This window comes from Podarcis vaucheri (genome assembly GCF_965113315.1).
Source record: "Podarcis vaucheri genome assembly, chromosome: 15".
NCBI lineage: Eukaryota > Metazoa > Chordata > Lepidosauria > Squamata > Lacertidae > Podarcis > Podarcis vaucheri.
Genome location: NC_138753.1, coordinates 16,370,582 through 16,390,910, shown reverse-complemented (window position 1 = coordinate 16,390,910; position 20,329 = coordinate 16,370,582). Strand labels below are relative to the sequence as shown.

The following is a 20,329-nucleotide window of genomic DNA, read 5'->3' as shown; positions in this document are numbered from 1 at the left end:
ATGGCAGCCTAAAGTCAATTAATCATAGAAAATCCTATAAACTAATTAGATTAAATCTCTCTGCATGGGGAGAAAGCATTTGTTTCTTGAGATGAAGTGAATTCCTGGTATTTTCTGTACCTGCTAAAAAACTTCTTCCCAGGCATTTGACGGTATTATAGTTTTCCTGGACACGTTATGCTGCCAGCATTCTTTGCTGTTGTCTTACTAGGCTTGTTCTATAGGTTTTTTTATGGTTTTTTTTAAAAATTTTTTGTTAAATTTCAAGGAAAAAATTCCACATATAGACTCCTAGACATAATTTTGTTTATGGTTTTGTCGACTTCCCACCCCGTTTTCCATGGTGATTTTGTTCTCCACTCCTTTGCCACACCCTGTCTTCCATCTCTTATGTCATAACAATATTACAGTAAGTTTTAATACCTTCTGTTGGTCATACTTCAAATCCCGCTCGCAAATTCATCAAACTCATATTTCTTTAAGTAAGTCCAAAAAAAGGCTTCTCCTTCCTCTCCGCGGCAGGAGGAGGAGCCGGCCACTAGCACCGCGCTATGCTCAGCTCCACATTTTGCCGCTGTGTTTTGGGGACATTGAGGGGCCCAGCCCCCAAGCCATAAATATTCAGGGGACCCAAAAGGGCTCAGCCCCCAGGAGCATAGCAGTTGTGGCTAGTAACCATCGATAGCCCTCTCTTCCTCCATGATTTTGTCTAATCCTCTTTTAAAGCCATTCAAGTTGATGGCCACTCCTGCCTCCTGAGGGAGAATGCTTCACATTTAAGGTGTGCTGTGTGAAGAAAAACCTGAACACTGCAACCTTTCCACAGTGATATTCAATGGTCCAAAGGTTCTCCCATCCTGCTGGGTGTGGAGTAGTCTTAATCATCACAGTAGCCAATGCTGAGGACTGGGTGAGGGCTGTGCTGCCTGGGACTTTTAATCCAAAACATCTGGAGGGCACAAGGTTGGCCACGGATGTGCTGGGACTCTTCTCCTGCCCCTTTCCCCCACCTGCCAAGGCCTGGTCCATCTAGCAAAGGATCTCCAAGCCCAAGCTACTCACCACCGCTTCCCAACACACATACACACACACACAGAGGGATTACTTCAAATAGTTTTAATTTTAAAAATATTCTCTTCAGTGCTAAAATATCTCTTTGCTTCCCTGCGTGGCTGGGCACTCCGCACCACAGCAGGGCCTCGATCGCAAACTCCATTCCGCATGCGGATCGCGACGGAGGGGACAGGTCTGCAGAGGCAGGAGGGGCCGTGGGGGTCAGTGGCAGCTGCTTCTGCCATAAGGGCTGCAGGGTCTCTTTGGTGCCCAGGGCGGCCTCCTTGACCCCCAAGGCCAGGCCAGCCCCGCTGGCAAGGGAGGATGCCTTCTGGCCACCTGACCCCAGCCAAGGCAGCCTTGGCTTCCTCGAACATATCCCACCTCCAGCGAGGGCCCACTGCTTGGTGGGCAGAGACCTGGCTTACTCCAGTGCTAATGGCTTAACCCCACAACTATTGCACAGCATCCCAGCTGGGCTCCCCGCCAGGCCCTGCCCCTCCTCGCAAGAGAGTCGTTCACTCCCTGCAGGAGGAGAGGCGGTGCGTGGACCTCGGGGGTTGCCCGTTATGTGCTGACAACTCCTCTTTCCCTACGGAAACCTCCCAAGGGGTTGCCCCCCGGAGCCACAAAGAGGGCAAATTAAAAAGCGGACAGGAGAAGCCCCGACAACGCCTTGTCCTTTAGGCGTGCGGGTTGGGAAGATGTGGCCGGCTGGCTCCAAGGGGCATTGGGAAAATATTGCACGGGGTGGTAGGGGGAGAAAGGCGGCCTCTGGAAGGGCCGTGGGAACAGCAAGTTGATTCTTGGAGGGGAGCGGAGGTGGAAGAGGATGCCGACTTTGAGAGAGTGGCATCCTGGGGGCGGGGTGGCTCTTGGGACGGGGCAGAAGCGGGCGAGCTGGCTAGCTCTCGGAGGCCACCTGGCACGTGGCATTCTGGTCTGTGCAAAATCGCTTGAGCGGAGGCGCACCGGATTCCTCCTCTGTGCCAGGCACCTGCAGGAGAAGAACACAAGGAGCTGCTTTACATACCGAGTCTGGCTCTGACTTGTTCTCTCTAGCACAGGGCTGCCAACTGATTACAAAGGAGGAGATTCTTAATAAACCATAGGAATAACTTTCCGAGGGTAAAGGCCATTCAACAGCGGAACGGACTCCATTGGAAGGTGGTGGACTCTCCTGGGAGGTTTTAAAGCAGAGGTTGGGGGGGGGGGCTTCTGTCAGGGATTCTTTAGCTGAGACCCCTGCACTGCAGAGGGTTGGACTAGATGACCCTTGGGGTCTCTTCTCTGGTTCATTCAGAGCCATGAGCATTAAGAAAACCTACCATACTGCTGTCACTTTCTCTAAGCCTTTGAGTTAGAGTGGGCTATAAATTCAGTTAGTTAGTAGAAAGGCTGCAGCCGTGCTCCCCAAATGAAAACCCTCTCCAGAATCTCCATGTGGGAAAACCAGCTTCATATAAGCAACATGCTGAAGTCAAATTAATGCATGAAGGGGCTAAGACCATAGAGTAAGCTGTCCTGTCAGGCTTAGCTCACTTTGGGAGGGATCAGGTAATTAAGCCTTCGTTCCTCCTCAGTCTACCTGAGCTCAGGCCACATGGCTCTCACAAGCCACTCCTAATTTCCTATACCAATAATTTAAGAACTCTCACCACTTTGTAACAGCTAAGTTTTACTGCCTGTGCAACCTTTTCTGAAACACATGAATCTGATCTTTGGAGAGCTTGTAAGCAAACTATTTTTTAGCTTATCAGGCATGTGGTCTTTATCCTATGCTGGGGGAAGAAGGAAATTTTGGAACTCATATCTGAAAGGTCTAACAGCATATATTTCTACACTTTACACTTTCATTTGCTGCATGTTTTGTGATTTTACATTTCTGTTGGCGTTCACTCACCAAAGAGTATGTGCCCCAAACTTGGATCTTGGCATTTAAGGAATTCTGCTTTTATATACCTCATTTTTCCTTGAACCAACACCAGTTTTCTGGGGCGTGGATCTAGAATGCTCCAGCCACCAAGCCCTAGATCCCAGAGACAGGTGATTAACTCTGCCTGGCTCACCATCCTTACCTGAGCCTCCAGTGGAACCGGCTCTTCCTTCGTGAGAGTTGGAGGCTCATCAGCTACTTCAGAGGGCGGAAGGGCAGGCTCTGGAAACAGGAGTTGACAAGTGTTTTCAGCAAGTGTTAAAAAGCTAGCACAGAAGGAGCCCCCCGAATCTCTAGTGGCAGGGAGTTCCACAGGACTGAGGTGATGCCACTAAAAACTTGGGAAATGAACCCCATCAACTTAGGGGATGCCCAAGGACGCTTGATGATCAACCTTGGAAAGAAGGCAATCCCTGAGGTACCCTGGACCTAAGTTGTTCAGGGCTTTGTAAATTAATACTAGGACCTTGAACCTGGCTTGGTAGTGGATGGGCAGCCTCGCATAGAGCGCATTGCAATAGTCCAGTCTCAAGGTTGCCAATGCATAGAATACGGTGGTCAGGCTATCCCTCTCAAGGAATGGCTATAGAATTACCAGACGAAGATAGTAAATGTTCCTTTTCCCAGGTAGAAGCTGCCTGTCAGGGGATGCCCCACTCCACCTGCCCTTTCCCCTCCAGGGCAGTGGTCACCCTCGATGGGCCTCCCCTGCCCCACCGCAGTCCCCTTGGGCTAAGCCACTCACCTTCCAAGGGCTCCTGCCCCAGCGTGGGCGGCTGAGAGTCATCAGCCCGGAAGTCGGAGGCGTGGCTGGGGCTCATGGACTCACTCTGCTGGGGGCTGGGGCTGGAGGCCAGGCTGCTGTCCGCCTTGAGTGGGTAGGTGTCCGAGAGGGAGCTCTGGTTGCTGTTCTCATCTGAAATGCATGGGGAGGGAGAGGCTGCCTCAGGAGCTGGAGCCAGGAGCAGCACTGCCGGCTCCTGTGTCTGCATTTTCCACACCTGAGAGGCCACCTGGTTTGGAATGGGTTGCTCTTGGGGCTTCCCACGGTGGGCAGATGCAAGCTTCCCTACCCTAAGGAAATGAAGAGAGCCCTGCTGGGTCAGGTCAATGTCTCACATGCTCTTCTCACAATAGCAAGTCTGACGCATGTGAGAAACCAGCAAGCAAGATTCAAGGACTTTCCTCTCCTGCTGTTTCCAGAAACTGATATTCAGAAGCATCTGAATGCACAGTCATCATGGCTAGTAGCCATTGGCTGGTACTCAAATTCTGCAGCTCACTGAGATCCCACTGGAGACTGAGCTGGGCACACATAAGAAGATGATGCTGGATCAGACCAATGGCCCATCTCATCCAGCACCTTCTCACAGCAACTGGGATTCAGAAGCATTGCTGCCTCTGAGGAGGCAGAACATAGCTATCATGGCTAGTAACCACTGAAAGCCTAATTTCCCTCCATGAATTTGCCTAATCCTCTTTTAAAGCCATTCAAACTGGTGGCCATCACTGCCTCCTGTGGGAGGGGAGTTCCATAGTTTAACTCGTATGAAGTGCTTCCTTTTATCTGTCTACTTCACTGGATGTCTGTGACTTCTAGTGTTATGACAGCAGGAGAAAATGTTTTCTCCATCCACTTTCTTCAAGCCATGCAGAATTTTACAAACTTCAATCCTGTCGCTTCTTACTCGCATTTTCTCTGAATTAAAAAGTCCAACCCTCAAACCGGACGACGACACCCACACAGACAGACGGCCAGAAGCTGAGAAAGTCTTCTGGTCAGGGCAGCGGGCCAACTGCAATTCTGTGAGAAGGCAGGACTGAAACCCACCAGCTGGGTGTGGAATCTTGTTTCCTGAGAACTTCAGTCTTTCATTTTAAAAAGCAAGCACAATGTTTCTAACCCTTATGACGTGAAGAGATTCTCAGAAACATCTGGCTAAAGTCTCAAGAATGAAAAGCGAGGGGCACTGAATAGGCTTTCTAGTGCTGGTGATGGTTGTGCAATCAGTGTCTGCCCCTTTCTAGAATGCCAGCTGAAACCAGAGTAGATTATGCAAACTATTGGGGGGGGGGGAGATGGCGCAATGATGTAGAATCAGAGAAATGATGCAATTTTGCTTCCTGGCATAAGTTTTACAGGTCACTGTAGCAGGTCAACGTCTCCTGCTTGGCTGGCATACCAAAGTCGAAGGCAGAGGAGGACATAAGGGCCAAATGCGGAACTCTGGGCCTCTCCATCCAGCCCTCCAGAGCCTCACTAAGCTACACTTCCTTCCCAGGTTGCCCAGGCCATCTGCCTCACAAGCCTTCCTCAAGTGCTAATGCCTAGCTGGAAATGTGTCCTTGAAGCGTGATAAGGCCTCTTGGCTTGCCTGGAGAGAGGATGGAGATGTGTGAGTGTGTAGAAAGCTTTGACTGTGGCAAGGCCAAAATCCTACCAGGCAAAGGGGAGTATCAGATGAATTGCTCGACCCACTTTGGTCTCTCGGCCTGCCCACCACTGTCTCATGGCCCCAGAAAGTTGCCCCCAAGAGAACGCAACCCTTTGCTCCCCAGCCTACTCACCCTGGAACTCCAGAAGGAGCGAAGAGTTGGCCGCCCCTTCTGCTGGGAAGCCGTTCTGCTCCCGGGAAGCAGGAGTGCTGCAGGTTTTGGACTTCTCTTTCTTGAAGGGAGAGAAAAATAAGGCTGTGAGTTCCCCCTGCCAGCACTGGGACCCAATGCTCCTCAGTGGTGCTTCATCAGCCTGGAGGTTGTGGGGGTACAAATGCGAAAGAAGATTCTGCCCTGGGTCTAGTACTCGGGCTTAAAGCAGGGCTGAGAGGGTGGCATCCAGATGCTGGACCCCAACAACTAGGAGTCCCAGCAGCCAAGGGTGATGGGAGATGGCAACATTTGGAATGCCGCAGGTTCCCCATGCCAATCTTGGAGGGAATCGTCATCAAAACCAATTGCTTTTTAAAGGAAAGGGCTTTAACAGTGCTGTGCTGTTTTTATTATCTGTATTTCAATCATTTGCCCGCCCCACCCGGCCCGTTGTTTTAATCCTACTAGAGTTTAATTAGTTTTTAATGATTATATTTTATATGCTGTAAGCTTATTTCATCTGTTTTAATTTGTGTAAGCCACCTTGAGTCCCTGTCTGGGGGAAAGGCGGATATTAATAATGAATTATAATAGTAACCATGATGATGATGATGTTGTGGCATACGCAAAACTGGGCACCCAAGAAGGCAGGAATAAAATTCAAAATGGTATTTGTAGAATGGAAAACTGGAGCCCAACAAATGCAGGATGTTCTTCATTTGGCAAAGCAAGACAATCAAATGAACACTTAGGCAAAACTGTCATCATTGAACACCAGACAGCCACCCTGGTCTGCCTCCTGCATCCACAGGAGACAGAAGTGACCCTTTGATGCTTCATTTGGATGCTACAATGGGGAGGGGGAAAGAGGGGGCTCCTCCATGCCCCTGTTTAGTGTTGGAAGATAGCCCTCCTTCTCTTGCTCCCCAGAAGGGCTTGGTGCTCATCCCCTCACCTCTTTGCTGTCGGCAACAGGCACCCACTTGAATATCCGCAGGGATGTGTCTCCCACCGTCACCCATTTCTTCTCCCTGAGCCAGGATAATGAAAGAGATTAGGTGCAGCCACAACGAAGATGAATATCACCACCCTCTCCTGCCACATGTCTCCCACTGGGCAATTGCCTTTGCCTTCTGGGGCTGCGATGAGGCCAGGGAGAAACTGTGCAGCATGGGTTGGGAACCGTAGGCCTGTGTGCTAAATCTGGCCCCTCGCCCTTTGCTCCTGGCCGTGCCCTGTGCTCTATCAGAGCACTTCTACCTGCCTGGAATGTGTCCTTGAACTATGACGGTGCCTCTCACTTGCCTTGGATGGAGAGAGGCACCTATTGACTTTGGCATGGCCAGAATGTAGCCTACTCAATAAAGGTCAAGAGGGCACCCCAATCTTTTGCCTCTGGTCTCCACTGGCACCTGAAGGTTTTCCACAGGGGAATCTAAAAGGATCCAGTGTCTCTGCTTTATAGAGCTCTTTCTCTCTCTCCGGCAGTCTCAGACAATGGGATAAACAGCAGTGCCCATGCCCCACTCAGGGTATACCTTGGCTAAAAGGAACCTGATGCTACCGACTTAACACAAAGTAGGAGTGTAAGAACTGCTTTGCTGCGTCGGACCCAGGTATGCCCATCCAGGCTGCCATCCTGGTAAGAAAGCAGCCATCTAGGAAGGTCTCAGGTCATCAGATGAGGCCCTTTCTTTGGCTGCCCCCATAATCGCAGATAAAGCTGCAACAGTGGCCTTTAGCTTAGGGTTCAAATCCCTGGCAGCATCTTCAAGTAGGGCTGGGAAAGGCTCCCAGGATGAACTCCCAGCAGCAGCAGCCCGATGCCTTCCATGAAAAGCAGAGCATGAAGGTAGATTGCCCCTTTCTCTGGAGGTGCCATTTGAGATAATGACAAGGAATAAAATGCCTAAGTACTGTTTCCACCTCCCCCTGACCTGCCTCGTAGAAACCATGCAGGCAAAGAGCTCAGAAAAAAGCGTAAAATATGTAAATAAGCAAGGAACGCATGTGCAAATTGAGCGGCATACGCCAACTAAGCAAGAGCTTCTCTCTCCCGCAAACTGGGTCAGTCCGCGGCAGGTAGACTAGCCAGTCCCCATGACAATGGGGTCCCCCGCCCCTCCCTTTTGGAGCGACTGGCCAAGCGTCACGCCAATCCTAGCAGCCAGGCATCACCCGCCTCTCAACTATGATTGGCCGGCAGCCCCGCCAAGCACATCTCTCCCCGCAACCCCACCTCTACAACAAGCACAATGCCATTGGCCACTTCGGGAAGGCCCCGCCCATCGCGCCAAACGGCTGCCGTCGGTTGGTTGGGCCACTGTCACCAAGGCCGCAGCCGCCGAGGATTGGCTGACCCGCCGCCAAGCCCCTCCCAGCAACGGCCCCTCCCCCCGTCCCCTCACCATTTGCGGACGCGCTCGATGGCCGCCATAACTTTTTTGATGTCATCCTTGGCCCTGCTGCGGGTCTCGGCCCGCACCGAGCGACCCGACATGGCGCCCGTGGCCCCGGCAGCGCCAGCTCCCGCAGCAGCAGCAGCTTTGCCCAGCCGCGCTGCGCATGCGCGCGACTGCCCCCACACCCGCCGTGCGTAACGCGTCAGCGCCCTTGCCCCGCCCGAGGGAGCGAATCTGACTTCACTGCGCATGCGCAAGCCGATTCCACTCCCGTGCGCATGCGGAAGGGCGGAGCTTTAATGCACTCTGTACATGCCCTACGGCAAGGGTCTTGTTCATTTATTTATTATTAAATTTTAAAACTGATCCCTAAGCAGGTGATAATGAAGACGTGGAAAAAAGCGGCTTTACAGACAGGCATGTATGCAGATGGTGCTCACTTCAGTCCTCAGCAAAGTAGAGCAGAGAAAGGTTTCTTTTTATCTGAGACCCTGGAGGGCTGTTGCCAGTTAGTGTAGAATGGATAGACCAGTGGCCTGACTTGGCAGCTTCTTATTTCAACTCTTTGGTCGTTAATCATGAGGACTAGAAACATTTTAAAGGGAGGAGTTATAGTTCAGTGGTGGAGCATGCTTTGCATGGTACCCGTTTGCAATCTGAATGAACACCAATGCCCTCCTCACAAATACAGCTGTGTCATAATTTGAATCCTGTGTTTTCAGGGATAAGGTACAGCTCTTGAACATCAGAAATGCAAACTTTCTGCATACATGGTGAGCCCAAACTGCCAACTACTGCACTTTTGGGCACATCCCAACATCTCACAGCACCTAGAGAAAATATGCTCTGACTGATGCCTCTTAAGGGGAAGACAGGGCTGGGTCCACTGTGGCATTCCACAATGTTGCTGAACTACAACCCTCGTCATCCCTAGCAAGTGTGACCTAGGGCCACAGATGATGGGCATTATAGTTCTGCAAAATCTGGAGGGCCAGAGATTCCCTACACCTGGGCTAGACCAAGGCAGCCCTCCTACCCTGAAGGATGTCTTAGCTGTGATTGGTTGCCCTGCAGAGCCAGCCAATAACTGTTCATTTATGTGAGGCTTGATCCCATGCTACGAAACTCCTCCTTTGTTCAATGGGCCTTACTTCAAAGTAAGCAGGCAAAGGATTGTAGCTTTCAATTGGCTGCTACCTTGACAGTTCTTTCAGTCAAATGGGGTGGGCAGTGAAATATAAATAAAACAAAATAAGGTATCAAGCTTGGTGGACTTAGATTGATCATGTCCAGTGGAATCTTTCGAAGATCTCAAAATCACGGAACACAAAAAGCAGGTAGTGAACATTTTTCCCTTTCGCCATGGGAAAAATCTGTGAAAACATCATCACCTAGAGAGGGACCAATTTTAGAAAAGAGCTCATGCGCTGGAGCGGAATCTCCCTATCATAACCAGCTGATAGCAGAAGGGTTCAGAGCCTCAGGTTACTCACACTGTATCTGTGACAATTAAATGGGGAAGAAATCCAGGACACAGCAACAGATACACAGCAGAAATAAGATATAGACCATCTCTCTTTAAAAGGTGATAGCTGATTAATGTGGGTCAATCTCACATTTATAACCCACAAAGATTCAAAGAGCTGCATGGATGTATATTTTTTAAAATGTGCCAGGTACCAACCTTTAGGTGCATTCAACTTGGGCAGCATTTAGACATGATCACTGCACGCCAATACCACTGCCTAGCAGAAGGTGTCTTTGGAAACCTATGCTGAAGGCAGCAGCCCCAGCAGCAGGAGAAATGGTTTTCACTGGTAGGACTGGAGGAACTGTAACTATCTGCAGTGGAAGTCTGGCGGGGAGTTTAGGCCTGGCATGGGGAATACATGTTGTTGGACTCCTAGGTCCCATAGCCTGTCAGCATGGCCAATGCAATGGTCAGGGCGGGTGATGCGAACTGTGGGCTCAACAGCATCCAGAGGGCCATAGATTGCCTGTTCTTGGTTAAAGTGTCCAACATCACAGTATGAAAAGCTTCCAAGAGAGCAAAATTGACCAAAAGTTGACCACAGCAGGATAGCAGGACAGTGGCCTAATCTAGGCAGACATATCTTTTGTTCTTAAATAAGAGTAGACTTAAATTATGTGGTGTGAGCCAGAGAGTAAAATACTAATAATGTTTACTCAGAAGTATCCCTGGTTAGCATGGTGAGCTTCAGTGCAATCCTTACTTGTGTATCCAGAAGAGCCACACTGAGTTCAATGGGACTTTCTCCCAGGTAAGCATGCAGCTTAAGCCCTCTCACTATTAAAAATTCCTTCCTGACTCTGTATGGTTGACTCTGTAAATTAAACACCTATCAGTGGACTAGGATGAGTCAATAAAATAAAAAGCAGATCAAGAAAGAATTAAGGGACCCCCCCCCATAGCTCTGCCCTGCATTAAACACCATCAGTGTGAGGCCAGCTGATCCACTGCCCCTACAGCAAAGCACTTTAACCTGCTTTTTAGGGCTATATATGCTGTGTTGGAGCAAGGTCTAAACCCCACACCCTTAAAAAAAATAAAGCTAGTTCTGCTCTCTTGTGACATGTAGGGACAGACCCACTCTTGGGATGGCTCAGACCCAAGTGGGAACAATTCAAATTTTTTTTTCCATGCCCTGTATTAGAGGCCTAGTCTGGAAATGAGCAATGCTCTTCTGCTTTTCTCGTGGTGACAGGCTTCATCAAAACTTGGGAGAGCTACAGTTGTGCAAAACATATTTTATTAGCCATCTCTCTGACATGAAAATCCTAGCCCTGGGTCTGCCCAGCAGAAGCCACCCCCGCACCCCCCTGCTCTGGGAAGGGCTCAGTTGCCCTTGCCATAGATGGCGTCCAGAGCGTTCTGGGCACTTGTGACCTGCTGCTGCAGTCTCTGCTTTGTCGACTCATTGGTGGCCTTTTTTAGCAGGGCCTTCATCTCCTCCACCACAGCCCGGTAGCCCGTCGTGTTGTGAAAGATGCGGATAGCCCGGTCTCCGCAGGAGGCCAGGAAGCGGCTGCTCACATCGAAGGCCAAGTCTGTGATGTGCTCGCCATGGACGCCCTCAAAGCGCTCCTCTTCCTCGCCATTCCGGGTATTGTAAACAAAGATGCTGGTCCTGCTGGAGATGGCCAGGGCTCGGGCGTCAGGGGACAGGGCGACGCGACAGGGCTCCGCCACCTGGCACCGACCTGTCAGGAGCAGGTACGGGTCCTGTTGCTTTTTGTATTCGACATCTGTGTCCCATAGTTTCCATGTTCCATCCTTTGAAACCGTTGCCATCCTGGGTTGGGGGAGGAAAGAAGACATTACCCTCCGGCTGAAGTCTTGAGCTGTAGAAGCTGCAGCTGTGGCAGAATGCCGCCTCAGGCTGAGAGGACGTCCCACTAAGTCTCCATCAGCTTCTTACTGATGGCTGACTGGGTTCCTCACCTCTGCTTTACTACCTGTTTCCCCCTGGGTTTGGGGAGTCAGAGGCAAGCTATGAAATTCAGCTTTGGTTTAAATTGTTACTCACCTGGCTGCCAATTCATATTGCTCACATTGGTGGTTTAAAGCCCTAAATGATTCAGGTGCAAAACACCTGAAAGACTAGTTGCCTCCTTCCCTACAGATGCTCTTGGGTCAGCAGAGGGAGACCTCTTGGTAGTTCCTTCGCCTTTAGAGGCTTGGAGGGTGGTGGCCTGGGAGAGGGGCAGCCACTGAGCTGTGGAACTCCCTGCCACATCTGTTGCCTTCATTATACAGCTTTCAAAGGATGCTGAAGACGCACCTCTTTGCTACCCTGGCTTTTGACACCTGAGGTGTATGCTTTTAGGAACCACCTTATTTTTATGGCTGTAACTTGTTTTCAGTCGTTTTAAATATTGTGTTTTAATGCTGTAACCAGTCCCAGGACCTTAAGGTGCAGGGCGGATAATAAATTAACTAACAACAACAACAAAAACAGTCTGAAGCCATTTAGCATAGAAGCCTCATGAAATAACCAAACCAGGATACTTGTCCCTGGGCATGGAGGACAGTGCTATGGTGTAACTTCAAATCTTGGAAGGAGGTTCCTTCTGGCTGCTTAGTTATAGGGGAGGAGATGCGGGCAAGAAGCGGCCAGTCCAAAGGACCTCCTGGCCACACCCACCCAGCGCAGCAGATAACCAGGAGTGCTCTTTGGAGGAGTCAGCAGGTGACAAACAGGACACAGAACTACCAGAGGGAAGTGCAGCTGGAAGAGGGTTCCTCACTTACCGCCTGGAGTCATTGGAGAAAGAGAAGGAATACACGCCAGCCGTGTGCCCCTTCAGCTCAAAGGCCCTGGTCACCTCCCGGAAGTCCCCACTCTTGCTGAAACACACCTCCCATACCTTCACGTCGGGAGTGAAGCCACACGATGCAACGAACCTGAAGGAAAGGGAAGCCACAAGGGAGGGAAGTGCCCTGTTATTCCCAAGCCAGGCTGTGCCAAATCAATTGCACTAACCAGCCTTGAAAGTTTCCTCTTCCCAGTTGCTCCAGACCACTCTTGCCTCATATTCCTGGGAACAGCACATGTAAGGCTTGTTCACATGTTACACTAAATGCATGTATAAGCTTTCTCTACACACATTCATGTGTTTGTGTGAAAGTGTATACCTGTTGATCTGCACAGCTCATCTCTTTTGCACACAGATTGTACATGTGTTGAAAGCAACCTGAGAAAAGTTCAATAGTATGTCTTGACTTTGTCTGCTTCATTGACTTTGCAAAGGCCTTTGACTGTGTCAACCACAGCAAACTATGGCAAGTTCTTAAAGAAATGGGAGTGCCTGATCACCTCATCTATCTCCTGAGAAATCTCTATGTGGGACAAGAAGCTACAGTTAGAACTGGATATGGAACAACTGATTGGTTCAAAATTGGGAAAGGAGTACGGCAAGGCTGTATATTGTCTCCCTGGTTATTTAACTTATATGCAGAATTCATCATGCGAAAGGCTGGACTGGATGAATCCCAAGCTGGAATTAAGATCGCCGGAAGAAATATCAACAACCTCAGATATGCAGATGACACAACCTTGATGGCAGAAAGTGAGGAGGAATTAAATAACCTTTTAATGAGGGTGAAAGAGGAGAGCGCAAAATATGGTCTGAAACTCAACATCAAAAAAACGAAGATCATGGCCACTGGTCCCATCACCTCCTAGCAAATAGAAGGGGAAGAAATAGAGGCAGTGAGAGATTTTACTTTTTTGGGCTCCATGATCACTGCAGATGGTGACAGCAGTCACGAAATTAAAAGACGCCTGCTCCTTGGGAGAAAGGCGATGGCAAACCTAGACAGCATCTTAAAAAGCAGAGACATCACCTTGCCAACAAAGGTCCGTATAGTTAAAGCCGTGGTTTTCCCAGTAGTGATGTATGGAAGTGAGAGCTGGACCATCAAGAAGGCTGATCGCCGAAGAATTGATGCCTTTGAATTATGGTGCTGGAGGAGACTCTTGAGAGTCCCATGGACTGCAAGAAGATCAAACATATCCATTCTTAAGGAAATCAGCCCTGAGTGCTCACTGGAAGGACAGATCGTGAAGTTGAGGCTCCAATACTTTGGCCACCTCATGAGAAGAAGAGAAGACTCCCTGGAAAGGACCCTGATGTTGGGAAAGATGGAGGGCACAAGGAGAAGGGGATGACAGAGGACAAGATGGTTGGACAGTGTTCTCGAAGCTACAAACATGAGCCTGACCAAACTGCGGGAGGCGGTGGAAGACAGGAGTGCCTGGCGTGCTCTGGTCCATGGGGTCACGAAGAGTCGGACACGACTAAACGACTAAACAACAACAAATGTCTTGACTTCGGTGAAGCATGTCAAAGTCTCCCATTATATTCTTGTAGACAGTGTAGTGTAGTGATTAGAGTGTTGAGCTAGGTCCTGGGAGACCAGGATTCAAATTCCCACTTGGCCATGAAGCTCACTGGGTGACCCTGGGCCGGTCAATGCCTCTTAACCTAAGCTACCTCATAAGGTTGTTGTGGGGAGAGGGAGAGAACCATGTGTACCACCTTGAACTCTTTGGAGGAATATAAATGCAATAAATAAATAAGTTAGAAAAGGGGTGTTTGGACACTACTGAGGTTGGAGCCACATGAAGCAACCGTACACTGGCGTGTGCTCATTGATGGCTGCTGTGTCTTAAGTGTGTGTGTGTGTGTTTTGTGTGTTGAGTGCCACAGGGCTTTGTCCTGCGCCTTGTGCTAATATTTTTTATAAATGATCTGGATCAGGGAGTAGAGAGGACACTCATCAAATCTGCCAATGACACAAAGCTAGAAGAGAGAGAGAGAAAGAAAGCTAACACCACCCTAGTTAGGCCACATCTGAATTCTGGACAACACATTTTAAGGAGGATACTGACAAACGTTCTCCTGAGGAAGGTGACTAGGATGGTGAGGAGTTTGGAAATCAAATCCTGTGAGTAACAGCTGAATGAGTTGAGTTTGTTTAGCCTGGAGAAGAGAAAACTCTCTCTCTCTGTCTCTGTCTCTCTCTTTCTCTCTCTGTGTATATGTGTGTTTTGTGTGAGTGAGTGAGTGAGAGAGAGAGAGATAAGAGAAAGGGCAGCAGTCTTCAAATATCTGAGGAGCTTAGAAAATGGAGCAAACTTGTCTGCTGTTGCTCCAGAGGGCAGGACTGGGTCTACAGTGGGTGGAAACTTCAGGGAAGCAGATTTCTGCTCAATGTGAGGAGAAGTATCTTGAACATAAGAGGAATCTTGAGAATGAGACACAATGGGTTGGGAAACCACAGACCCTCTTTCACAGGAGGGATTTAAGCAGAGGCTGGGTTGTCATGTGGCAGGAAACCTGTCGTTGCCTCCTGCCTTGTAGACCCAACACCAATGAAGGTCTAGAGGACCTCCAAGGACCGTTCCAACTCGATGATTCTATTAACTCTTTGGCATTAGTTCAGAGCTAACTCTGGGGACATGCCCTTGGTTTTCTTGGCTCATGGGGGAATACAAGCAACTGAGTGCCCTGAGGGTAAGCAGGTGGTAGAGAGCAGCTCAGCCGCGTAGTGAACACAACCCTTACCTTCCACATGGTGACACAGCTGAAAAGGTGTTGTTCATCTGGTTGGTGTTGATGGTGGCAAGGACGTCCCCCTTCGTGTCCAAGATGAGGATGGTGGTGTCACTGAAAGCGACCATGATGTACTTCCCTGGGGCAGGAGAGACAAGAGATCAGTGGCAAAGAGCTGCTAGCCATGGTTAACCTTGAGATACCAGCTATGCACTGAATAACAACCGCAGCACTGCAAGCACCCAGAAAGGAATACCACTCAAGGTCATCTTTGAATATGGAGACGTTTGGTATAAAGGGCAGAGGATAAGGCCAATGAAGATTATACATTAGAACTTTCATACACAGAATAAAATGAAAAGAAAGATTATATTCTCACTTGGAAGTTTCATAAAAGTATGTAGATGCTTTAAACAATGTTTCAACATGAATGGAAATTGCTAAGAGTACAGCTGATAATTTTGGGTAACGCATTGTAATTGGAAATAATTTTAAATAGTTTATGCAGTAATATTAGAAGCCAAGGTCGCGCCAACAATAGTGAGTGGGAAATCATTTAATTAAAATTGTATTCATTTGTAAAAATTGGGTTGTGATTTGGAAAATCAATAAAAAAAATTGGCAAAACACACACACACACGTCAGAAACCACGGGATGGGAGAGGGCTTTTGTGCTCCAGACCTGCTTGTGGGTTTCTTACTGGGACACCTGACTGGCCACTGTGAGGACAGGATGCTGAACTAGACAGGCCCTTGGGCTGATGAAGCTGTTTTTTCTTAGGGTTTCATTGGCTCTCCCCGGCCAATTCAGCTCTGGGTACTTAGGAAGCCAAGCCCTAGAAAAGAGAGTCCCCTCGCCTCTTCCATACCTGTGTCTGCGACTCCAATGTTGATGATGGGGGCTCTGTGCAGCTTTGGGAAGTCTTCTGGAAGTGCGGCGTATGTGAAGCTGCCGTCTTCCTTCTTCGTCATTTTGAACAGCCTGAGGGTGTCTCCGTTGGCCAGCCACGCAATAAAGGCTCTGCGTGAAGAAAGGAGAGGCAGTGCCTGTAAGCAGCACAAGTACAAGCTACTCCAACAGCCTCAAGTCCATCCCCCAGCCCCAGGTGCTTTGCCAGTGTTACCATTGTTGCTGGCAGGGTTTTGTATGGGCACCTGTGCTGTCCTCCTTTAGCATTCCCCTAATCAAACTCCAATGCCAGTTCAATGTTAACATAAGGCTGGCAGGGGACGAGAGTAGTGAGGAAGAAGCTTGACAACAGGCTTGCTCCATCGCTGCTGTTACAGCAGAGGAGGACAGTGGCTTGGACCAGCAGTTGCAGACCTGGACAGGTGGTCAGTGCTGACACCCCCTACTCCAGGATAGCATTTTCTAACACTGGTTTATAGGAATTGACTCCCTCCCCACCCTCACTGCTTGGAATGAGCTAGTTTGCAAAGTTCGCTAAGTTAGTTCTAAAATCTTTGAGCTACACCTCCTGTAATTGCTGGCTGAACAGAATGTGAATTACATTTGTTGTGGGGTAGAATTTTGAAGAGTTTTTATTTCACCGTCACGTCCTTATGTGTGTATCTTCCCCTCGTTGATACTTTTTGGACCTTTAAGTTTAAATATAGTAATTGCTGGGAAAAACAAACTAAACACGTCACATTCCACTGTGGTTTTGAAAAATGTTTCCTTACTCTTCTTAAATATATCTTATACTTCAGCAAAGCAGCTTATAACATTCTGAAGGCTGAAATGACTGTGAACTGAACTGGTTCATTTTGTAAGGAGACAGAAATAAACTGGAATTAGTTGCTTTGGGGGATGCTGAACTTGAACTTAAACTAGCTCTAGCTACTAGCTCCTTTTTAAAAAAAGGGCTGGTGACTCCACCAATCAACCTGAGCTGCTGGTAATTCTAATCCGTCCTCCCCATCTTCTTGGAAAGGATCAGCTAGTCTGCAATTTCAGCTGTAAAGAGGAGGAGGGAGGAGCAAAGCTAATTGTCCCATGTCCAGGCACAGCCTCCCCACCTGGAGTCCGGGTAGAAGCGGACCAAAGTGGCATGGTCCAGCTCTACGTTGGCTCGCATGCAGCGGTGCTCCCGCTCCAGGAAGTCCTTGGTGCTCCAGATGCGGACGGTGCGGTCATCAGAACAGGACGCCAGGTACTTCCCATTGCTGCTGAAATCCAGGCAGGTGATGCTCCCGCTGTGGCCCTGAAGAATGCAAAGAGGATCAACCTTTGGCCTCTCAACAAACGAAAAGTGGAAAAGAATACAGAGGTGCTCCATCCTGGGGTGTGCCCAAGAGCAAAGAGCTGGTTGCCATGCTGCAAAAGTGTTTGTTTGTTGATTTGATTTACATCCCATCTCTTCTCCAAAGAGCTCAAAATGGTGTACATGGTTCTCCCCCTCATTTAATTCCCACAACCACCTTGTGAGGTAGGTTAGGTTGAGAGGGGCTGACTGAACCAGGGTCAGCAAGTGAGCTTCATGGCTGACTGCAGATTTGTACCCTTGTCTCTCAAATCCTTGTATGATATTCTAACTACACCACCACCACCTCTCTCAGGTCATAATCTTCCCCACTACTGTGAGTTTTTGCATTTCTAATCTACTGGCTCTTATATTTTTCTGCAATGTACATGTGTGTATGTGAGGAGAAAGGAGGATCCAGTATTTCCAAAAACCCAGAAGGGTTCTGAAGAGGCAAACCCCATCACTAGATAAAGACCAACTGGCAGGCCATCTGCTTTGCATGCAGAAGGTTCAATTCCTGGTATCTCCAGGTGGGGCTGGGAGCAACTCCTGGCCTAAAAACCCTGGACTAGCACTGCCAATCAATGCAGGCAATACTGAGCCAGATAGGTCTCTGACTTGCTATAAAGGTAAACTTCCTACATAAGATTAGCCCACTCCTTTTCCCGCGAAACACAGAACACAAGCTGTAGCCTGCCAGGCCTCACTTTGAGTGCTGAAGCCAGGAGCGGGTGGGTGAAGTTGTGTTGCTGGGGCTTCTCTTTGCGGATCCGCTGAAGCTGCTTCTGCTTCTTCGGGACTGATGTTTTGCTGGCTGCTTCACTGTTCACATCCTGATCTACAGAATACAATTGAAGAAAGTCTTATTTTAAAAATAGGTAAGACGGACTGGACAATCAGCATTCTACCAGAATGTAGAAGAGCAAGGCCAGATGCAGGACCATTTTTTCAAAATAGACTTTAAGTGTCCAAACATAATGGAGCTTGAAAACACAACTTACAATGCTATGAAAAAGCCAGTAATCCACAGAGCTGGAGAAGGCTCATATCTGCTTTGACTGCAGAAGCTCTTAGGCACAATCCCTGGTGTCTCCAGGTAAGGCTGGAAAAGGCTCCCCATCTGAAACCCTGGAAAGCCACTGCCCGCCGGTGTTCGCCATACTGAGCTAAATTATATAAAACTTATATAATTGTAATTATATTGAATTTCACCTAAATTGTATTTATTGTATTGTATTGTACAATTGTATTGTATTTATATTATATTATGCAACCAATATAGCTGAATATTGCGGGATGCGGGTGGCGCTGTGGGTTAAACCACAAAGCCTAGGACTTGCCGATCAGAAGCTTGGCGGTTCGAATCCCTGCGACAGGGTGAGTTCCCGTTGCTCGGTCCCTGCTCCTGCCAACCTAGCAGTTTGAAAGCACCTCAAAGTGCAAGTAGATAAATAGGTACCACTCCGGCGGGAAGGTAATCGGCGTTTCCGTGCGCTGCTCTGATTCGCCAGAAGCGGCTTAGTCATGCTGGCCACATGACCCAGAAGCTGTACGCTGGCTCCCTTGGCCAATAAAGAGAGATGAGCGCCGCAACCCCCGAGTCAGTCACGACTGGACCTAATGGTCAGGGGTCCTTTTACCTTTATAACTGATTATTATATATGAGGCACTGCTTTCATCCTGAAATTTTGGCACGACTCAGCCTAGCGGCCCATTTTACAACTGGGGCAAAGTGAGGACTCCCGAAGGGGGTGTGGCTCGTCTTAAGCCCCGCCCCTCCTCGTCTCGCGCTCTCACCGTCGATCGTGACGGGCTCCGGCCCTTTCCGGCTGGGCTCCGCCTCCTCCGTCCTCCGCCTCAGCAGGATCAGCACCAGCCAGAGAACGAGGCCGCCGAGGACCAGCGACAGCCCCGCCAGCCACGCCGAACCCGGCACAGCCGCCGCCTCCATCTTTCCTCCCGCCGCCGCCGCCTTCTCGCCTCAGCCAACTCAGCGCGCGGCACCAAGTCCGACGGGGACGCGCGCGGCACCGCCACGGACCAATGGGTGGCGAGTTCCGCCGCGTGCGCGTTCGCTGGCCGCCGTCAGTCATGCGCCGAAGCGGTTCTGAGGCGGAGGGGCGCGCGCGCAAAAGTAGCCTTCGCGGGATTGGCCACGCACTGTGCGCTGATTGGACCGCAAAGAGGATTCGGGTGTAGAGGAGGATAGAGAAATTCCGGTTACCATTAAACTTCGTTTGTGGGTGGGGGGTTCCTCGTCCTTTTCTCCCCGAGGGGGAGAAGAGACAGCTATCCATGTATACTTGAATGAATGGCGAGATCCATGATTTTAAAGCTTCATTCGTTTTAATACGCACACAAATCTCTATGCCGCCTATCATGTTACGATTACCAGGCGGGGTACAAAAAAGACCTGCAAAATGTATATAGCAAATAAAATGTCAGTCCCAGCCCGCAAACGCTAGGAGTCACGGCACAAGTCATTATTGATTGATTTTAATTGGGGAGGGGTGGTTTTTATAATTTTAAACTGCGAGCTCTCTTTTTATTAAAATTAGTTGGGGAGACTTTGATTCTAAATTTCCTTATACATATTTTTGGTCTCTCGTGGCGTTGCATGCCGCTATGCGGAGAAGTATAGTCCTCTATCTGAAGGGCTACCCGACCCCCAAGGGAAACATCCCGGAAGGGAAGGGGGGAGAGGTGCTTGGAGTCGCACGCGGTAGGATCGCCACGTGTTCTGCTATGTTAAAAAGAGGGCAGTCGAGCCTCCGCTGTGAAAGGCTGCCCGATTCAAGCCCGGTTTAAAGGTGAAGACCGCCTTTGGAATCTCTTATGAGAAGCGATTCCGAAAACACATACAGTACTGTACACGAAACGGCTTGCTGCAGTCCACAGTGGGCAGCAGATCAAGCAACCGCACTTCATGTATTTATTATATCCCACCTTTTTCTCCAAGGAGTTCGAGGTGAGGTGCATCATTCTCCTTTCCCTTATGTTAATCCCCACAACAACCTTATAAA

At 49.3% G+C, this 20,329-nt stretch overlaps 2 protein-coding genes across 2 annotated transcripts; both read right to left on the bottom strand.

Moving 5' to 3' along the window:
• Window positions 1-1,101: 1,101 nt before the first annotated feature.
• BCL7B (BAF chromatin remodeling complex subunit BCL7B) lies at window positions 1,102-8,153 on the bottom strand. The gene is made up of 6 exons (XM_082201577.1): window positions 7,987-8,153; window positions 6,534-6,609; window positions 5,558-5,657; window positions 3,735-3,905; window positions 3,132-3,211; window positions 1,102-2,050 (listed from the first exon to the last, which is right to left on the bottom strand). The coding sequence occupies exons 1-6, from the start codon at window positions 8,076-8,078 to the stop codon at window positions 1,958-1,960; spliced, it is 612 nt and encodes a 203-aa protein (XP_082057703.1). The 5' UTR covers window positions 8,079-8,153; the 3' UTR covers window positions 1,102-1,957.
• A 2,581-nt stretch (window positions 8,154-10,734) lies between these two features.
• TBL2 (transducin beta like 2) lies at window positions 10,735-19,311 on the bottom strand. Its single transcript, XM_082201476.1, has 7 exons — window positions 19,104-19,311; window positions 18,014-18,144; window positions 17,080-17,264; window positions 15,930-16,081; window positions 15,073-15,199; window positions 12,254-12,406; window positions 10,735-11,294 (listed from the first exon to the last, which is right to left on the bottom strand). Exons 1-7 carry the CDS (start codon window positions 19,255-19,257, stop codon window positions 10,838-10,840), a joined length of 1,359 nt encoding a protein of 452 aa, XP_082057602.1. The 5' UTR covers window positions 19,258-19,311; the 3' UTR covers window positions 10,735-10,837.
• Window positions 19,312-20,329: the final 1,018 nt, after the last annotated feature.